General features: G+C 53.2%; 1 protein-coding gene across 1 annotated transcript; it reads right to left on the bottom strand.

Moving 5' to 3' along the window:
- Positions 1-1134: 1134 nt before the first annotated feature.
- ADAMTS8 (ADAM metallopeptidase with thrombospondin type 1 motif 8) lies at positions 1135-20714 on the bottom strand. The gene is made up of 9 exons (XM_056509747.1): positions 19891-20714; positions 12140-12379; positions 10739-10871; positions 9758-9925; positions 9283-9581; positions 7732-7915; positions 6797-6969; positions 6001-6176; positions 1135-4612 (listed from the first exon to the last, which is right to left on the bottom strand). The coding sequence occupies exons 1-9, from the start codon at positions 20485-20487 to the stop codon at positions 3880-3882; spliced, it is 2703 nt and encodes a 900-aa protein (XP_056365722.1). The 5' UTR covers positions 20488-20714; the 3' UTR covers positions 1135-3879.
- Positions 20715-21189: the final 475 nt, after the last annotated feature.

The following is a 21189-nucleotide window of genomic DNA, read 5'->3' on the forward strand; positions in this document are numbered from 1 at the left end:
CTGTAATAATGTGGTATAGTGTAATATAATGGTTATAATATAACTAAGAGTAACAGTGAAACATTCTATTCCTATTCTATTATTCTATTCTATTCTATTCTATTCTATTCTATTCTATTCTATTCTATTCTATTCTATTCTATTCTATTCTATTCTATTCTATTCTATTCTATTCTATTCTATTCTATTCTATTCCATTCCATTCCATTCCATTCCATTCCATTCCATTCCATTCCATTCCATTCCATTCCATATAATAATATATAGGAAATACACCAGAATTATCTATATGTATGAACAAATTTATATTCTGTGTGTATATATAGATATACTGTGTCTGTATTATGTCTATATTATGTGTATACTATATATATATAATACCCATGATGTATATAAAGATACATTATCTAGAATATAATTATTTGTATTTTAATAATTATACTTTATTATATTACATCTTATAATAGTTATAAAATTATATAGCAGTATATATTATGCATGACATATAATGTATATAAATATATTATAATGGAGTAATAGGATTTTGTGATAATATAATATGTATATATCTAATAGATGATATATATAATATAATTAGAGTTCTGTGAGACTATGTGTATTATGTATATATATGATATATATAAAATATATATGTATATATAATATATAATATATAAATGTATAATATATAAATATATAATATATACATAATATACACAATGTATTATATGGTTCTATAACGGTTCATGTTTATTATATATATGGTTCATATGATGTAGAAAATATCAATTATATATATTACATATAATAGAGATTATATATACAATCTCTATTATCATAGAACCATATAATTATATAAGAATAAAATATATATAGATAGATATACTGTGTATGTATAGAAAAGAGGTTGGTGCTCATAAGGCATCTGCAAAACAGAGTTGCTTCAAAATTTCTGCAGAATAATTCCAGCTCCATGGATTTGGTCTATTCTCTCATGTAATGTTTTGGTTCAGCATCTTAAAACTGAATGAAGCATTTGTTATCAATAAGATACAGAAAAGAGAGATTTAAAATCTCTCTGGGATGGAGATAATAGTCCTGAGAAAAGTGCAAATAAAGACAAATGCAAAGAGATAAAAGGCAGGAAGTCCTTTATTGAAGGGGTAAAGGCAGAGCCACAAACAGACTGTTTTCAAAATTAAAAACAAATACAAATAAGAGGCTAAAAAATCAGAAAATTATCTTTTCCTTCCTCTCCTTAAGATGAATTCCAAAGCTGACTTTTGGTTGGGTTTGTTATGCTCACACAGCTTGGTTGATACACCAGAGAGGAGGGAAACACCAGTCAGACACCAGAGTGGATAAACAATGAGCAAAGACATCCCTTCTCCGAGCTCCCTGCAGCTTTCAGAGAGGGGATGTGGGAGCAGCATGTTCAAACACAGTCTTTTTTAATCTCTTTTTCCCTTCTTTTTTTTTTCTTTTTTTCCTCTTTTCCAGACAGCTACTGTACAAAACCAAACAGAAATTTGTAATAAATACCTAACCCAAGAGGCTCAGTACATTGCTACAATCCTTCACTGAAGGGAAACATATATATATACATATATATATATAGCCTAATATATAAAACCTCTTTGACTTAAATCAGCTACTTGTTTTTACAGAAGCCTGGGGCAGGAATTCCACTTAGCATCACCCACACCTCAACAGAGCATCCCTGCCAGGAGGATCCCCACCTTCCTCCTCGCTGGAAAAGCAGCAGGATTTGCCCTCAACAAGGAGTTTTTACATCTAGGAAGCTCCAGCAAAGCAGCCACACAGTGATTATAAGAAAAAAAAAAAACAAACTGGAAAAACCCCTTGGCATGCACGACTCCTGTGTGATAAATACAGACATTTTCCTTGGCACTGTCTCAGACTGATATTCCTGACCCATCCTAAATGCTGGTGGTGACACTGGAGAGGAAACACATGCTGGCTTTGAGTTAAAACCCTTGCAGACTCAGAGGGGAAAAAAAGAAAATAACCCTGCAAGGCTACATGACTTTAGCATCCAGCTATTTGTTAGAACTTAAATTCCTGGAGATTAATTAGCAGATGTAGAACATTGCCCAAAGGTAGGTCTGTACCACAGCCCAAGCAGCTCTGCATCCAAATTCTGCAGCTGGCCTTCAGGTTTGGTTTTTTTTTCCTTTCCTGAAAAAAATAAAGGAGCCAAGGCCTCAATACCCTCAATCCTGGGCTGTAGTTCCCATAGATAGAAGTCATTCCCATTTTGATAGAAATCATGTATGGGAAATAAAACAGGAATATTTCATGTTTTCAGGTAAATAGTGAGGTTTGTGTCTTCAGCACAGGATCTCATCCCACCTCCCATTCCAAACCTGTCTGGACAGTCAGGAAAGGGTCTCACATGAGCTTGGCTTGCTTGGGCAAAAGGGACAAGGGAAAGGATTCGCTCCATAATTGTGAATGGGGAATCTGAAACATCAGAAATTCCTGCCCTCCTCCCCTTCCTAGGAGAAAAAGGCAGATCCCGCTGGAAATTCAACATTTTGCTGCCAGAAAGGAAGCCAAGGCAGGGTATGAGAGGAGCCTGGAGATACTGAATTGCTCATCCAGCAATAGCAAAATCTTTCCAAATTCCATCCCTGCTCCCCAGGCACTGGCTGCTGCCAGCACACAGCCAGAGATTGCTGTGGAAAGGGCAAAGTTCAGGGTCTGAACAGCCATCTGTGCTGGGGCCAGGCAGCAGCTGGGCTGGGGAGAGGGCTGGGGCTGCTTCCCACTGGGAAAGAGCAGCTCCAGCCTTGCCAAGCTCGGTTTTGGACTGAGAATTGCTCAAGCAAGGCTGGAGCTGGCACCGGATCTGAGCATTTTCACATATCCCAGGGAAACAGAGGTGAAGAGCAGCACTGGTCACCTCTGGCATGGTCTACAGATCCTGGGCTCATCCCTGCTGCAGACCAGGTTAGTGAGTTATCTCCAAAATTACAGCAGAGCTGAAAAAATGAGCCCATGGGGGACTGAAAGCCAAGGATGGGAAAGGAAACGCTGGCACACTGGAGTGCCTGCTCCAGAGGGCATCACAGCAGGCATTTCACAGTCAGAGCACTGCAGAATTAGGCATTAATTAATCCTCACAGTGGCCCTGTAAGACAGATCAGGTGTAATTAAGCCTTGGTTTTATAGCTGGGGAAACAGAAGTGTGGGGTAACAGCTCTAGAAAGAACCACAGATGCTGGGGGTGTTTGGAGACAGATTTGTCACCTTGCAGATTATAAATCCAGCAGAAACCACCTCTCACCTCTCCTCCTGCCTGATTCATGCTAGGATCTGGCTCTCAGCTTATTCCTTCTCCCATTCACATGAGCAATTCATCTCCCAAGTGAACCCCACAGCTGATAAAACACTCCTCATGCTGAAGGACACCCACGCTGCTGCAGGGAGGGGATGGCAGCCCATTCCATGCCTTTTGTGAAGAGATCCCAGTTTTATCAGCAGAGACACCCACCCTGGACCTCCCTGACCTGCGACTGGGATGGGGTGATGGCAACACCAGGCTCCACACTGTCTCCAGTGCCAGACCCCAGCAAACCTTACAAAAGCAATCTGCAGCCACACTGAAGGACAGCTCTTTGGAAACACCCTACAGATAGGCTTATTTTTCCCTTTAAGCTACAACTTGCCTGCGAGCAGTCAGCCAGAAAGAGAAGGAAGAAAGAAAGGAAAAGAAGTGACTCCTCCCTGTTCTGCTGCCGCTCTTCTCCCCTCTGAGGTAGACATGGGGATGAGCCACTGCAGAGTGGCCACTGGTCTGGCGAGGAGCCCACGGCACCCGTGCTGTCCTGCCCTGGCTGAGCAGCCCAGCGAGGCTCAGCAGTGCTGCAGCAGGCAGGCGGCCGTGGCAGGCGCTGGCCCCGGCGAGCTGCAGCGCTCGGGCGCCGTGAGCGCCCCGGCGAAGTCGATGCAGGAGGCGCTGCGCGTCCGCACGCCCGCGCCGCACGTCTGCGAGCAGGGCGACCAGGGGCCCAGGCGCCACAGCGGGCACGGCGTGTCCCCGCACGGCCTGATGTCCTCAGGCTTCAGGGATCTGTTGCAGGCAGAGGAGGTTTGACCCTCCGCATCCCGGCAATCCACCGTGCGCCGCTGCCAGCCCGAGCCGCACGTCTTGGAGCACTCGGACCAGTCACCCAGCACCCACTGGGACGTCAGCATGGGCCGGATGACGTTGACTGACTTCTTCTCTTTGCCCTTCTGCTTGCTGAAAGGGACGTCCTTGGGGATGAAGAAGGTGTACTTGACTTTGGGAGGGAAGACCTCGCTGGCAATGGTCAGCAGCTGGACGGTCAGGGGCTCCGGGAGCTGCCGGAAGCTCTGCAGCCTCTCCAGAGTGGTCATGGAGCCGCTGTATTTCAGGATGGTGCCCTTGATGAGGATGTCCTGCTCCATGGCTGAGATGGCAAAGTCCCCGTTCAGCAGGTACTTGCCCTCGAGGGTTTTCAGGGCCAGGTAGTTGCCGTCATGCCGGAGCCCTCGGTGGCTGCGCTGCTTGATGTCGATGTTGGTGGCTCCGGCGGGGATGGTGACAATGTCGTTGTAGCCGTATCTGCAGGGGCAAAGGGACATGGCTATTTCTCAAGGCTTACACTCATGTAAGGAACAGCACTTGGGATCCTGGCTCTGAAGCCATCCCTCTGTAACCCCGAGCACCCAAGAGGCAGAAATTTTGCAGGTGTTCCAGATGTGAGCTCAGCTGAAGATGTCTCTGAATTACACATGAAAATGAGCACTGCAATCAAATGAACAGCCCTGTGATTACCAGCCTAGGTGGGAAATTCCCCTTGCTCCCTGTGTTTGGAAATGGTGAAGTGTTTGGGACTGAAATCCTGTCACTGGTGGTGCTGAAGGTTGACATTACTATTGACAGAGATAATATAGATGTAGGTGCAGATACAGATATAGATGTAGAACAACAGAATAGGAGGGAGTCTCTGCACCCTCAACTCACTTTTTGGAGGGTTTTGCAGCCACCACTACAATGCAGAAGTAATCCCATTGGAGGATAAGAGGACATTGCCATGCCAGGGGAACATTTTCCTGCAGAGCAGCCAAGGGCCATCCCTGAAGCACCACAGGTCCCAGGACAGCACAGGGAAGGCTTCACTTGAGCCCTCAGCACTGTGACTCACACTGTGGGGCCAGCACAGGATCATTTTCCATGGATCCCCACGGTCAGTAATTAGGTTCAGAGTATTTTGGAAAAAAGCCTTTGAGTCAAACTCCGCTCTCCGTCACCCTGGCCTCCCTCACCCTGATCTTAATGGGATCTCTTCTTGGCTGTAGCTCCTATGCTAATCTCCCTTTAGTCAACCACAAACAGCTCATAGGAGAGTGGAAGCCCCGTTTCAGCTGTTCCCTGGAAGGAAATCATTTAGGAAATCTAATTTGACTGTGTGAGTCACCTCGCTGCATGGAACTGGAAGACTGGGCTTTTGTTATGGTTTTCCAACAAAAGACTTAAATTCTGCTCTTTGGCAAAGCCATGGAGATGTTGGGTGAGGGAAGTGGCCGCCTCAGTGCCCTTGTCCCAAGATTCAAATTTACCCCCAAACCCAGGGAAAAGTTATTAAACATTTATATCACACGTCAGCCCTTGAATTATGTGTCCAACTCACTGCACTGGTGTGAAACGTGTTTTGTAAACTCGTTGGGGCAGATTTATTTGCAGTGGTGTACCCAGCCTGTCACATCAGTTATTATTTTAGGAAATAAGCTCTACTTGGCTTGTATAATTCTGCCCCGAAATAAACTGAGCCTAAGTCCCAGAGTCTGGGGAGGAGCCCAGGCTCTTGCAGTGCCAGCCAGCTGAGGATGCTGGCTGGGATCCTTATGAATTCCCAGCCTAGAATTTTAGTGATAGAAAAAGGGGAATGAGAAGGATGCTGGTGTTTCTCCCCCACCCATCCCTGCAGAACCTCCTCCCTGGAGCCTCACCTGGATCTGTTGAGCGAGCCGGATATTTTCCTGCACGTGGAGCCATTGCCACCGCACACCCCGCACTTGTCCAGCTTCTTGGAGGAGCCAACCACGTGGTCACAGCCAGCCTTGATGCACTGCCCATGCACACAGATGGACAGGGTCTCTGGGCCACACAGCGTCCCATCGATCACCTGGGAAGGGGATGCAGAGCAGTGAGCAGGGGAGGAGTTCTGATGTGGGGTAAACAGGAGAGATTCCATCACCAGGAACCTCACTTTGGTGATTCCCATCACCAGCAATCTTACTTTGGTGATTCCCACCACCAGCAACCTCACTTTGGTGATTCCCACCACCAGCAACCTCACTTTGGTGATTCCCACCACCAGCAACCTCACTTTGGTGATTCCCATCACCAGCAACCTCACTTTGGTGATTCCCATCACCAGCAATCTTAATTTGGGGATTAACATCACCAGGAACCTCACTTTGATGATTCCCACCACCAGGAACCTCACTTTGGTGATTCCCATCACCAGCAATCTTAATTTGGGGATTAACATCACCAGGAACCTCACTTTGATGATTCCCACCACCAGGAACCTCACTTTGGTGATTCCCACCACCAGCAATCTTAATTTGGGGATTCCCATCACCAGGAACCTCACTCTGATGATTCCCACCACCAGCAACCTCAGTTTGGTGATTCCCACCACCAGCAATCTTAATTTGGGGATTCACACCACCAGCAACCTCACTTTGGTGATTCCCACCACCAGCAATATTTGGTGATCCTCATCACCAGCAACCTTACTTTGGCCTCAAAGACTTTGAATTCACTCCTCCCTCGGGCTCGGCAGAAGAGTTTGCATCTGTCTCTTGGGGACACTCCTGAGTACTTGGGAACCCACTCCAAGTGATTCCCTTCCAGGTCAGTGAAGTTGTAGCTGTTGTATTTCTCACACTGCTGCTCACGAAAGCTCTTCCCTGAAAGGAAAGGTGAAACATGGCCCAAAATCCGTGGGAAGCTGGCAGGAGCTGCTGTGCTTTCCATCACAGAGATGTGTGGGTGAGCTGGGGATGGTGAGGGCATGTGGTGAGCGTGCAAGCAGAGAAGAAATGCCATGGAGGGAACCCACACTCCTTCCATCAGCCCCCAACAGGAAGCTGATTTCCCCCCCAAATATGAATATCCAAGGGAGAGCAGAGCCAACCCTGTGCTGCATTCTGGAGGAGCAGCAGTGGGAGCTGAGGAGGCATTTGGGAATTGCCATCCTTACCATGGGGGACACTCCTGGGTGTGGCAGGATTTTGGGAATTGCCATCCTTACCATGGGGAGGACACTCCTGGGTGTGGCAGGATTTTGGGAATTGCCATCCTTACCATGGGGAGGACACTCCTGGGTGTGGCAGGATTTTGGGAATTGCCATCCTTACCATGGGGAGCACTCCTGGGTGTGGCAGGATTTTGGGAATTGCCATCCTTACCATGGGGGGCACTCCTGGGTGTGGCAGGATTTTGGGAATTGCCATCCTTACCCTGGGGAGGACACTCCTGGGTGTGGCAGGATTTTGGGAATTGCCATCCTTACCATGGGGAGGACACTCCTGGGTGTGGCAGGATTTTGGGAATTGCCGTCCTTACCATGGGGGGCACTCCTGGGTGTGGCAGGATTTTGGGAATTGCCGTCCTTACCATGGGGAGGACACTCCTGGGTGTGGCAGGATTTTGGGAATTGCCGTCCTTACCGTCGGGCGGGCACTCCTGGGTGTGGCAGGACTGGTACCGCGCTCTCTGCCCCCGGCAGTAGCTGCCGCCGTGCTGGGGCCGGGGGCTGTCGCAGTGCCGGTGTGAGAACTGGATGCCTCCCCCGCAGCTCCGGGAGCAGGAGCCCCAGGCGCTCCACGGGCCCCAGCCGCCGTCCAGCGCTGCCTGCAAGGGCCAGCACAGGCTGAATCCACCCTGAGCCTCCCCGCCCGGCCGCTCCCTCCCGGGGCGAGTGAGGCTGCAGCAGTGCTGAATCCCTGATCCACAAAAGCGCTGTGGCACTCACTTCACACAGCTAATACTGACTTCCACCAGTCTGCTCACATGCTTAAAGTTAAGCTGGGCTTTGAGTACTTTGCTGACTGACTCTGAAACTGATTTCCCCAGCAGGGCAAAAGTCGTGATTTAATTGCAGATCTGCACTGCTTAGGTTCAGACCATCCCACGGCTCAGTAGCAGACTTTTGTCTATGACTGGACTTGCCAGTAATAAATATCATCAAGAAGATGGCAGGGGTGGGGTCAGAGCTCTGGAAATCCCACAGGGACCAGCCCAGCTGTACTGGGTTTGTGGTGGGGGGCTCCAGGGGTGGCTCCTGTGAGCAGCTGCCAGAAGCTCCCCTGTGCCCAGCAGAGCCAACACCAGCTCCAGGATGGACCAAGGCTGAGCCCAGCAGAGATGGTGCTCACCTTGGGGATAATGTACTTAAGAAGAAGAAGAAGAAGAAAAGAAAGTTACTAGGCAGATATAACTGGGTGCAGAGAAGAGAGCAGTGAGAATGTAAGAGCAGCTCTGCAGATACCCAGGGCAGTGTAGGAGGAAAGGCAAGGATCCCTCCAGGTACAGAGCTGAGATTCCCCCAAAATTCTGTGGTGAGGCAGCTTTGCCCTGCAGCCCATGGAGGGCAGAGATCCACCTGCAGCCCCTGGAGGAACCCAGGCCAGAGCAGGGGGATCTGAAAGAGGCTGTGACCCCGAGGGAAACCTGAGCTGGACCTGTGGACAGAGGAACCCACAGGGGAGCAGCTCTGCTGGAAGGACTTGGGGAAGACCCACAGAGGAGCAGTTTGTCCTTGAAGGACTGACCCTTGGAAGAGTGACCCATGTTGCAGCAGTTTGTGGAGAAAGTGTCCATGGAAGGACTCACATCGGAGAAATTTGTGGAGAATTGTCTCCCATGGGAGGGACTCTGCCTCCTCTCCCTGAGCAGCAGCAGGAACAGCCTGTGATGAGCTGACCATAACCCCCACTCCCTGTGTCCCTGCACCACTGGAGGGAGAAGGGAAAGCTGGGAAGGAGGGAAGCGTGGGGGAAAAGTGTTTTTAAAGTCTTATTTTACTTCTCATTATTTTGATTTTGTTAGTAATAAATTCAATTAACATCTCTAACTTGAGCCTGTCTTGCCTCTGGTGGTTGGTGAGTAATCTCAAATCATCTCATGAACCTTGGTTCCATTTTTCCCTTCCCTGTGCAGCCGTGGAGGGGAGTGAGGCAGAGGCTGTGGTGGTGCCTGGAGTGCAATGTGTCCCTTACCTGGGGTTTCAGGGTGTCCTGCTGCACACAGCGCCCGTCCCAGCACAGCCCCTCGGCCCTGCAGGGGGTTCCATCGGCCCAGGGCAAGCTGCCGTTCTTGGTGTGGCACAGGGGCTCCCCACTGCCCGTCCTGCACCACAGCTGGGCACAGATGTCCTCCTCCGTGGTGTTGGGGCAGTGCTGGAAGCCCTTGCCGAAGATCTGCTGGCACTGCTGGTCCAGGCTGTACAGGGCTGTCTGGCCTGGCAGCCCGGCAGGCAGGGCCACGGGCTGGGCTGGGGCGTCCAGCAGGCAGTCACCTGGCCAAGGGGCAAGGGGCAAGAGCCAGCTGAGCCTGCCACCACTGAGAGCACCAAGCAGGGCACCCACACCTCTGCCCATGGCCTGGTGTGACTGCCCCTCCACCCCACACCCCCTCCAGGCACCAGCAAGGAAGGAGAAGCTGGTTTGGGTGATGGTGGGGCTGACTCCTTACCATGGCCCCCATCCAGGAACTCAGTGAGGTACATGGCACTGCAGGGAGACCAGGGCTGGGTCTTGTTCAGCTGGATGAAGAGAGGAGCCATCACATGGTGCTGGCCCAGGGGCCCAAAGAGCCTCTCACAGTTCTTGGAGTCGTCGTGGGGCATGCTGAGCACGTGGCCTGGGGAGCAGAGAGCATGGCACAGTGAGCCCCAGCCCAGCTCCTGCTCCTCAGCACATGCTGTGTGGGGCCATCTGCAAGGAATTAAGCAGCTCCTACTTCTGCCAAAGCTATTTGCTCCCATAAATCAGAAGGAATAAAAACCTGCTTGCTCTGTCTCAGTGGTACAGCTGTGTGCAGGGCAAAGCAGAGCAAATTTAGAATTAAGACAGAAACTCAGAATGGTTTGGGATGGAAGGGAATTAAGGCTCATCTCACCTCCTGCTATGGACAGGGACACCTTCCAGTGTCCCACACCCCATCCAACCTAACCTTGAATGCTCCCAGGGATGTGGCAGCCAAAATTAGTCAGTGCAGGAATGGAAACCAAGGCAGAGATGTGCTTGATTCCATGCTTGAGCTCATCACAGCAGGTAAATCATAGAATCACTAAGGTTGGAAATGACCTCCAAGATCCAACCTGTGACTGATCCCACCTTGTCACCCAGCCCAGAGCACTGAGTGCCACGTCCAGGTGTTCCTTGAACAACTCCAGGGATGGGGGCTCCACCACCTCCCTGGGCACCCCCTTCCAATGTCCAACAATTTCCAGTGAAGGAATACTTCCTGAATAGGTGCAAATGCACCAATTTCCACCAATCTGGGCACTTCTTAGTGTTTCTGCTGGAGCAAAGCAGCTTTTGTCAGTGCCAGAAGCTCGCCAAGGCTCAGTGGTGGTGCCAGCCAGGAGATGCTGGTGCTGGGCTGTGCCAGAGCCCCTCCCAGCAGCAGGAGTGGAAGGAGCAGAGCTCCCCTGGGGAAGGGAGGCGTTACCCAGCTCATGGGCCAGGGTGTAGGCTGCCTGCAGGCCCTCGTCCTCGATCACCGAGCAGCTCTTGTTGCGGTCGCACATGGTGCCGATGTCTGCCACCCCCAGCGTGTCACAGCTCTGGTGTCCACAGAAATCCTGTGGGTGCAGGCAGGGGGGGCACTCAGCAGGGTCCCAACATCTCTGCCCCCAAATGAAACCACCCCCTGTGGATGATACAGCAATCCCTGAAAAAGGCCCCTGGGATTTTGTGCCCTGAGACAATGAAACTTTCATGAGTGATGCCCCCCCTCCCTACCAAAACCCCTGTTATCATTTAGGATTTCTATTGGTCTTTAACTCTACCAGATGATTGGTCTTTTCTCACCTAGAATCTTAAAGTAATTAGATAGTTCCCAACTTATAATTTTACTGGTTAGAAATTAAATCCCCCTGAAACCTATAAAGACCCCTTGCTGTGCTAGTAACTGGATTTTGCTGGTAGAACCCTTCATAGAAATAAAGCTACCTTCAGCACCTCTATGGCAACTCCCAAAGTCTCTCCTTGCTAGCTGAGAAGCTGAATTCTGCCTTGGGGGCCCCTGGAGCTATCTGAACCCCCCAAAGCCAGAACCACCCTACCCAGGCAGTACAGCCCCCCAGCTGCTTTGTGCAAGCTCCATTCTCTGCACAGCATCGACCTGCACGCTCAACATGCTTCTCCCCTGCAGGGCTGCCCTGTGCTCTGTGCTCCCTGCCCTGAGCCCTGTGCTCTGTGCCCCCTGCCCTGAGCCCTGTGCTCTGTGCCCCCTGCCCTGAGCCCTGTGCTCCCTGCCCTGAGCCCTGTGCCCCCTGCCCTGAGCCCTGTGCCCTGTGCCCCCTGCCCTGAGCCCTGAGCCCTGTGCCCCCTGCCCTGAGCCCTGTGCTCCCTGCCCTGCAGGGCTGCCCTGAGCCCTGTGCTCTGTGCCCTGAGCCCCCTGCCCTGAGCCCTGTGCCCCCTGCCCTGAGCCCTGTGCTCCCTGCCCTGAGCCCTGTGCTCTGTGCTCTGTGCCCCCTGCCCTGAGCCCTGTGCTCCCTGCCCTGCAGGGCTGCCCTGAGCCCTGTGCCCCCTGCCCTGAGCCCTGTGCTCCCTGCCCTGAGCCCTGTGCCCCCTGCCCTGAGCCCTGTGCTCCCTGCCCTGAGCCCTGTGCTCCCTGCCCTGCAGGGCTGCCCTGAGCCCTGTGCCCCCTGCCCTGAGCCCTGTGCTCCCTGCCCTGAGCCCTGTGCCCCCTGCCCTGAGCCCTGTGCCCCCTGCCCTGAGCCCTGTGCTCCCTGCCCTGAGCCCTGTGCTCCCTGCCCTGAGCCCTGTGCTCCCTGCCCTGAGCCCTGTGCTCCCTGCCCTGAGCCCCCTGCCCTGTGCTCTGTGCCCCCTGCCCCGCGGTGCTGACCTGCCTGGTGAGCAGGATGGCCGTGTCGTAGTGCTCCGGGTGCCGGTCGCTGGGGGGGTTCAGCTGCTGCTGCCAGCTGCAGAAGCTGCGCAGGGTCAGGCCCCCGTTGTCCGACACCTCCGGCCCCGCCGCCGCCTCCTCCAGCACCAGCACCTTCACCACCACCAGGCTGATGGAGTTCCTCAGGCTGGGGTGCTTGTAGATCTGAGCTGCCATGGCCATCAGGGTCAGCACGTGGTTCTGTGGGGGAAAGATGGGCACAGAAAACCTCTGCTGCGGAGCAGTTGTTTGGTTTGAGAAGAGAGAATCAGCCTCGTTTATGGAGCACATCATGGGCTGATGGACTCAGTGCTGCCTTTCCTGTGTGTGATGCTTTACACCTTGGCAGATGAAGTGTCTCCTCTCCCATCAGCCCTTTGCACCTAGAAATCCCTCTGGAAGAAATTCCTCAGGGAAACCTTCAGCATTCTCTGCATATTCCCAAAGCAATAACCCTGCCCTTGCTGCCCCAGGGCAGGAACCAACTCACACACATCTTGCTGGAGCAAAACCACCCAGTCAAACTTTAGCCTGTTTGACCCACTATCCTTAGCAAAAAACTGGGATTAAAACACTTTGACAGCCAAGACTATGCCCAGCAGCATCCCCTGCCTGGTGATGACCAGGGATTACTTAATATGTCAAAAGCGCCAGCAATGTTTAGGCTGATGTAAACATCTTATCAGAGCATCAAAATTCCTCCTCTGCTTGGCATTGCTCACGGCCAGGAGTCAGGAGAAAAAAATGCAGCTATTACACAATCCAGTATTGGGAAAGAGAAAGTGGCTTCTCTCCTCCCCAGACAAATTACACCCTGCGGTCTCGATTCAGAGCCTAATTAAACTGGAAGGGCTCGATGGGAGCCCTCTCTGATAGCCAAGTTTCACCCAAAATACATTTCCTGAGCAAAGCTGCCTCTGTGTGCTCATCCATCATGGTACTGCCAGGACAGTGCCATTCTCTGAGACACAAAATGCTGTTTCCTCAGCAAAAGAGGCAGATGTTGACTGAGATACAACATATTTGCTGCACCAAGAACTGCTTGCCCAGGGCACTTGTGGCTACTTTAAATTATTCTGCCACATTTTATCCCCTCACTGGCAGCCCCACATAAACAGATGGTTTGTTTCAACAAGACATGTCCCAAGTCCTCCCCAGCTCATTATCCAAGGGCAGGCCCCAGCCAGGCTGATGGGAGCAGGGAATAGACTGGTTTATTTAGACTGGCCAGATCTCCACACCATGACTCACATCCAGCCCAGAGCATGCAGCTCATGTCACTGAGAAGTCACTGCAGAGGCAAGAAATTGAAGCAAGATCCCCACAAGTGGCTGCTCCATGAGTCTTGGGGGAATTGTTCACCCTGTTGAGAACCCTACTAAAAATATCACAAAGCCTGCCTAAAATTCCACTCCTGAAGATCTAGAAGGATGCTCTGTGCTGGAGCTGCTCATCATGGCATCATCCCTCTTGTCCAAGGGAATAAACCTGCATCCTTTGCTAAGCCATTAGAGGTTTCTGTCCATAACAGTAGATTTGACCTGGGAGATCTCAGTTCCTACCACAAATCCCCCAGGACACCAACCCTCACATCCTCAGGGGTACATCAGCCAAAAACCTCTTTCAGCAGTAGGAACAGAGGGACTTGGAAAACATCTGTCCACCTTCCCCGTGTCTGGAAAGGGAAGATGGAAAGCAAATAGAACAAACAGCTATTTAGTGAAGATTAAAAGGTCAAATTCACTTGTTCCACCATCTGGTGTCTATTTATACCCATCCCTGGCCCGTGCAGGAGTGGGCTGGGTTTCAGATGGACCCTGACTGCTCTGGGGAGAGCAGCAATGCACCTGCACTGCCTTGGCTTAGCCAAGGGCTTGAAGCCATGGCCAAAAGCAAATTACAGATCCTCAGGGCTCAGGAGAGGCCAGCTGAGCACTTCTGGCCAACAACTGGCTGGGGATGAGCTGAACCCTGCTGGTCCCATCCTCTCTGTCTCTGCAAACCAGCCCTGGCTGGACCATCCACCCCGGAGGGAACTGCCTTCTCCAGGGTTTCCTTCCCAGCACTGAGGATGTGGGGACTGGGATCAGGAGCAGGGCAGTGTTTTGGGTTGGGTTTGAGGAGCCCAGGGCTGCAAACACACCAGTTCTGCCTTCTTGCCAGGCACTGCAGCCCTGCAGGCACAAGGAGCTTCCCTGCCATTTCCAAGCAGCATCCTGGGAGATCTGGCAGGATGTCTGGTAAACACAGCTGGAAAAATCAGCCTCTTACCTGCCCTGGGGGGAGAGGACACCAGTGTGAACCAGAGAGGGTCGTGGAGTTTCCCTTCTCTGCCCCATGCACTGCATTCATGCCAAGTGATGCCCCACAAACCTCCCACCCCTTTCCCCCCAGCTGCAATCCTGGGCTCCCTCTGCTCTCAGTATCAAATTCCACCCAGTTCCCCCTAAGAATGAGCAGGGATGACTTTTGTCTGCCACACCTGCATTACAGGTGAGCTCCCTCCTGCCACTGCATCCCTGTGCCTGGGAGAGCCCTCCCTGAGCTGGCAGGAGCCCTCCAGCAGCCAACAGCACAGGCTGGGACAGGGACAATAAATACAAACCAGGGCAAGAGGAACTGAAGGGGTTGTCTTTACCCTCACTGAAGGACTGAGTTTTCTGATACAGGCTCCTGCAAAGTCTCCTACATTCCCTTTCATGAGAACCACTCAGAAGCTGAAGCCTGCAAAGATCCCCAAATGCTGGCACTTTTTAAAATTATGATTATTATTCTGATGGGTGAAACTGCTCTTCCACAGACACTACTGTTGTGGTATGCATAGAATGATTTAGTGTTCCTGGACCCACCCAGAAGAGAGGGACAGCAGGAGCACCCACAGAACACCCCAGCACAACCTGCCTCCCTCCAACGTGCTCCCCAAAGTTCAGCCCAGCTGGGGCTGTAGGACTCTTGTTGGTTGGGTTTTCTCCCTGGAATCCACGAAAAGAAAGAAATGCTGAGTTTCTGGAGCACAGGCAGATGGAAGGAAACAAACCCAGGGTCAGATGGAAGGACTGCCCAGCTTTTAGACACTAACTGGTGAAAACATCTCAGGTTGTCCCTTTCCCCCAGGCACCATCTGTGAGCTCCCCCCTGACTGCCCTGGCTGCCTCCTCCTGTGCTTCCAAGCCCAGGCCAAGAATTCCCTTGCAAAAATGTGGGAGGCAGCCAAGGGCAGGGGGCAAGCCAGGGGAGAGGGGGACACTGTGCCAGCCTGTGGGTGTGCCTGGCTGCCTCCTGCCTGCCCTGCTCTGCCCACCCTGCTCTGCTTGCCTCATGACTCCCCCTCCTCTTTCCCTCTCTGCTGGGTATTTGGGGCTGACCCACAAAAGCAGCACTTCCCCCTGTGCAAGGCAGGGGAAACTGAGGCACAACCAGACTGTCCCCACCTCCCCCAGAAACAGGGATGGGATACAACCCCATCCTGAGAGCATCCCAGAGCAGGAGTGCTGCAGTCTGGGAGCCAGCACATTTCATTCCAAAGCCCTGAAATGCAGCAGCTGCTGGATATCCTGGTGTGAGACGAGTGCACCAGCCAAGGAAGATTTAGGGAGGCTGCCTGGTCCTCAGCCCCCCACCCCAAAGTGGATGCAGGCCCAGGTCACACTCAGAGGACAAATCCCAGCAGAAAAGCTGGTGCAGGGCAGCATCATGCAGGTCCCCCTTTGCAAAGATCCCCTTTAATCCCACTCCAGCTGCCTTTGGGATGGGTTTAGGAGGGGCTGGCTTCTTTTGTCAAGGGATTAAGTGAATTTACCCACTCACACTGCAAAATACCCTAAAGCAAACCTAAGAGCTGGACACGAGGGGACCTGGGGCTCCAGGGTGGCTTTGGATTTACCTCCAATCCATCCAGGTGTGGCACAGCCATGGCTTTGGATTTACCTCCAATCCATCCAGGTGTGGCACAGCCATGGCTTTGGATTTACCTCCAATCCATCTGGGTGTGGCACAGCCATGGCTTTGGATTTACCTCCAATCCATGTGGGTGGGGGAGATTCATGGCTTTGGATTTATCTCCAATCCATCTGGATGTGGCAGAGCCATGGCTTTGGATTTACCTCCAATCCATCCAGGTGGGCACAGCCATGGCTTTGGATTTATCTCCAATCCATCTGGGTGTGGCAGAGCTGGCAGCAGGACCCTGGCAATGCCTCATGCCCCACAGTCCTGTCTGGTCTTATAGAGAAGAGTTTGCAACAGCACTCCTAAAACCTCATCAATCTGCCTGAAAAAAACACAGAAGTCAGCAAGGAATCCCAGTTTTCCAGACTGGTCTGACTCTGCTGTGGTCCTCAGTCATCACCAGCCCTGGGAGTCAGGATCAGCAGATTCCTCACTTGCAAGAGGAGGAGGGAAAGGGGATCACAGCCATCCTGCTGGTGGAGGAAAGCTTGGAAATGTGTCTCATCTGCACCCAAGAGACTGGAGAAATCCCACCACAGGAATCCCATTTGGCTGCCAGCTGGCTGGGGATGCTGCAGCTGGGTTTTGGAGCTGCCTGGTGCCTTAGGTGTCCTGGCAAACGTTTCCCAGCCATGCAGAGCATCCTCACAAGTGCAGGCCAGCTGCAGGTGCTCAGCCCCCTGCACAGGGGCAGGATTAGCCCCATCTCCTGCCTCAGCTCCCCCTGTTCAACCCCTGAGTGATGCTCACAGTCCCTTTGTTTTCAAGCACTTGGGATCCTCTGAAAGAAAAAGGCAAAAGCTCCCATGTCCAGCCTGGAGTTCTCCATCCCTACATCACATTCCCAGTCCCTGCAGGCTGAATCCTGCACATCCCCCAGGATTTATTGCCCAGCACTGCCCTGCTGCTGCTGTCCCCCCAAATACCTCATCCCCTGCAACCACCAAGCCCAAGCAATGATTAAACCCCCAAATTTCAGGTCTAGTTCTGCTCTCACTTCACCATTTCCTTCTGGTTTACACAAAAGTATTGATGAAGGTAGAATAAGCTCTTACTGTGTAAATTAGGTTAACAGCTGAGCAATAAGGCTCAAATTGATTGGAAATAAATCATGAACAGCATTTTCCCACCACAAGCATGGCATTGATTATAACTCTCATCACTTGAGTGCATCTCAGGGTGACTCTTCTGCTCGAGCTGTCACAACTTATGCAAGAAAATAACTGGGAATACAAACAATGCTGGTGACCTTTAATAAATATTTGGTAATTAAAGTGTGGTTACGGGAAGAAAAGTCATTATATAAATATGGTTTGTTCTGACTCAACATTTCTACTCCCTGGGCATCCCTCCTAAGCTCTCTAAGATCTCACCAGCACCTGCTTTTTTCACCCCACAAGAAAGGTATTTAGGGAGAAACAAGATTGCTGTGCTGCTCCCTGCATTCTTGTTCCAGAGAACAAAAGACACAGAAACACAGCAGGTGGTTTTTTTGGTTGTTGTTTTTTTAGCTGCTACAACAGAGCTGATGGAAGTTTTCTCCCAAATATTTTAATATGCTATTACTCTATTCATCCAAAACAAGATCTTTGAAGGTTTCCTTCCCATCCCTGAGAGCTGATGCAAAGATATTTCCCTAAGGGCCAAGGAATGATGGTAAAGTGGGAGCCAACCAGGCAGCATCAGCCAGGGCAGGGCAGGGTGCCTGCTCCAGCCCCTTGGTTCTGTGTAGGTGCCACTTCCTCTCCTGCTGCCTTCACACTTAAACCCAGAGGGCTCTTGTTTTTTCCCCAGCTCGAGCTGGGCCTTATCAGGATTTCCCCCAACCCAAATTCATCACCTTATTTCTAGCAATTTAGACACCCTTGGGTGTTGCTTTAAAGCCACCAGGAGCCCAGCTGGGTGCAGAAGGTTCACTGCCCTCTTGGGGAATCAGAGACCAACTTCACACTACGGGGAGAGTAATTCCCACCACCATTTATATGTTTGTTGCTTTAAAATTCAGTTTACTCCACTTCAAACTCTTTTCTGAGCACTGTGAGCACTCGGGGTACCTCCAAGTGCATCACCCCTCACTGCTGTCTGCTCCTGCCAGCCTGGCTTGGTGGCAAAACCAAGCAAGGGGCAAAACCAGAGTGATGCTGAGCAGCTGAAATCAGCTGGAGCCCCAGGGTTTAGCATTTCCCAAGGTCCAGCCTGGCCTGAGCAGGGCTGGAATTAAAACACTGCTTTGTTAGCAGCAGGGAAGCCCCTGGGGGAAGGATAAAGGCGGTAGAAGTGGCAGAGCCAGGCCGCCCAAGGTTTCAGCTTCCCAACTGCTCCCTGCTGAGCTCCAGCTTCAAGGACTCTGCTCACAAAAAAAAAAAAAAGAACAAAACGGAGAATGAGCAACTTCAACGCACAATTATCCCTTGCAGAGACCTCCGAGCATTTCCGATGGTGCAAACCTGAATTTGGAGCTGGAGCACCCATCCCTGCAGGGCAGGGTGGGGAGCTGGCTTTGCCAGAGGTACGAAAAATGACCCGGTGCTGATGAATGAGGCACATCCACAGCCCTGGAGACGGGTCTGGGGGGCTGAGGCACCTCGGTCTCTGCTCCTGGGGTCTCCCAAAAGCCTGGTCGGGGCAGGGTGTCTGCAGAGTGTTTAAGGAGGGCGGGAATTCCTGGCGCTGGGGGCTGAGGGCTGCTCATCCATCTGCTCAGCTGCTAACAGGTGGCTCCGGAGGGGACTGTGCATTACTGAGCCCCTGCTCTACTCACTGCTGGCCGGCTCGCACCCGGCAGGGAGCTGAGCCCATCGCGGCTCTCTCCCTGCAGCGGAAGGGAATTAACCCGCCCTGTCCCCACCTCTGGGGACACCGGGCTGACGGGACATCGCAGTGCAGAGACAGGCTCGCCGGCTCTGGGAAAGGGCCCCAAACACTGAGCGAACCCCACAGATCAACACTCCAGCTTCTGCCCCGGGTTCTACAGCCCCTACACAGCAAGGGAAGGTGGGGACCACGGTCCCCCCGCCCCGCCCTCGCTCATTCAAAGCTGTCCCCGGTGTCCCGGGGCTGGGGGATCGGGAGGGCGAGGGGGACCCGGCAAGGGCAGGACAGGAGGGGACGGAGAGGATGGGGCTGGAGGAGCGCAAGTGGGAGGAGGAGGAGAGGCAGCGGGGATGGGGAGAGGACGGAGCGGGATGAAGGGATGCATGTGTAGAGAGGAGGAGGAGGAGGAGAGGGAGGAGAGGCAGCGGGGATGGGGAGAGGACGGAGCGGGATGAAGGGATGCATGTGTAGAGAGGAGGAGGAGGAGGAGAGGGAGGAGAGGCAGCGGGGATGGGGAGAGGACGGAGCGGGATGAAGGGATGCATGTGTAGAGAGGAGGAGGAGGAGGAGAGGGAGGAGAGGCAGCGGGGATGGGGACAGGACGGAGCGGGATGAAGGGATGCATGTGTAGGGAGGAGGAGGAGGAGGAGAGGGAGGAGAGGCAGCGGGGATGGGGAGAGGACGGAGCGGGATGAAGGGATGCATGTGTAGAGAGGAGGAGGAGGAGGAGAGGGAGGAGAGGCAGCGGGGATGGGGACAGGACGGAGCGGGATGAAGGGATGCATGTGTAGGGAGGACGGAGGGATGAGGGCGATAAAGAGGCAGCAGTGGAGAGGCGGCTGGGATGGGCACAGCGAGGCACGGGAGGACGGAGAGGGATGGAGGGACAGGACAGGCACAGGCGGCCCCAGCAGATGCGGGCAGGGGCACGGCACCCCGGCAGCCCTTACCTCCACATCCTCCCCGTAGAAGCGCACCATGGACGCATCGGCCACCAGCAGCGTCTCCACGTACCGGGGCTGCGACACGAAGCGCGGGGCCCTGCGGAGCGGCGGCGGCGGGGGCGGCGGAGCGGGGCGCGCTCCCGGCCGGGCCGAGCGCCGCTCCAGCCGGTGCCGCCGCCGCCAGCGCGGCCCGGGCCCCGCGGGCGCCAGCGGCCGCAGCTCGTAGGCCGCCCCGTCCAGCAGGAAGGCGGCCCGCAGCCCGGCGGGGCCGCAGCTGCTGAGCGCGGCCGGGCCGCCCGCGCCGCCCTCGGCCGTGCCCGTGTAGAAGCAGGCGCGGCGCGGCGGGGCCGGGGCGCGGCGGGCGGGCAGGCGCTGCAGGCGGAGCCGCGGGGCCAGGAAGGCGCTGTCGGGGCGGAGGCGCAGGACCACGGCGCGGCCGAAGGCGGCCAGGCGCAGGGCCAGCTGCCCCGGGGGCGCGGGCAGGCGGGCGGGCAGCACGGGCTGGGCGTCGCGGGCGGGCGGCGGCAGCGCCCAGGCGTGGCACAGCAGCAGCAGGTGGAGGTGCAGCGGGGCGCGGCCGCCCAGCAGCGCCCGCCGCCCCATCGCCGCTCGGCCCCGCACCCCCGGGCTCCTCTTCCCCCGCAGCCTCCGCGCCGGCCGCCCAGCCCGCTGTATTTATACTTTCTCCCCCCGGCTTTGACATAAGAGGTTTATTTTTGATCTCTCGCTGTTCTCCCCACTCCCCTCCCCTGCCAGCCGGAGCCTGGGGGAGGAGGAGAAGTGAAAGAGAGAGAGAGCGAGAGAGAGGAAAAAAAAAAAAAAAAAAAAAAAAAAAACCCAAAGAAAAAAAGCGCTACCCAAAAAAAAAAAAAAAAAAAAAAAATTCAATAAATATCCCCCCCCCCCCCAAACCAGGGAAATTAAAAAATAAAAATAATAATAATAAAAAAAGAAGATGAAGAAGCAGGGAAGGAAAAAAAAAAAAAGGGGAAAAAAAACTTAAAAAAAAAAATCCCCAACCCACTTTTGGATACGATTTGAGGCCAATCAGGCGCCGGCAGCCCCGCCTGCCTCCGAGTGTCAACTCCAGCCTGTTGCTCTCCCAGTATTAACCCCTTCTTCAGCCCCAGCGCTGCCCGCGCCGGTCGGATCCTTCCCAGGCTCTGGGGTCCTGCCCCGGGACAGGGGCTGGAACACTTCCCCCTCACCAGCACGGGAGGATTTACTCCAGGGGCTGATTCTCAGCATCCCTTCCCAGCTGGAAAGCTCCCGGCCCGTGCCAGCTGGAGAGCACGGAGCTTCAGA

This window comes from Oenanthe melanoleuca, chromosome 24 (genome assembly GCF_029582105.1).
Source record: "Oenanthe melanoleuca isolate GR-GAL-2019-014 chromosome 24, OMel1.0, whole genome shotgun sequence".
Classification (NCBI taxonomy): Eukaryota; Metazoa; Chordata; class Aves; order Passeriformes; family Muscicapidae; genus Oenanthe; species Oenanthe melanoleuca.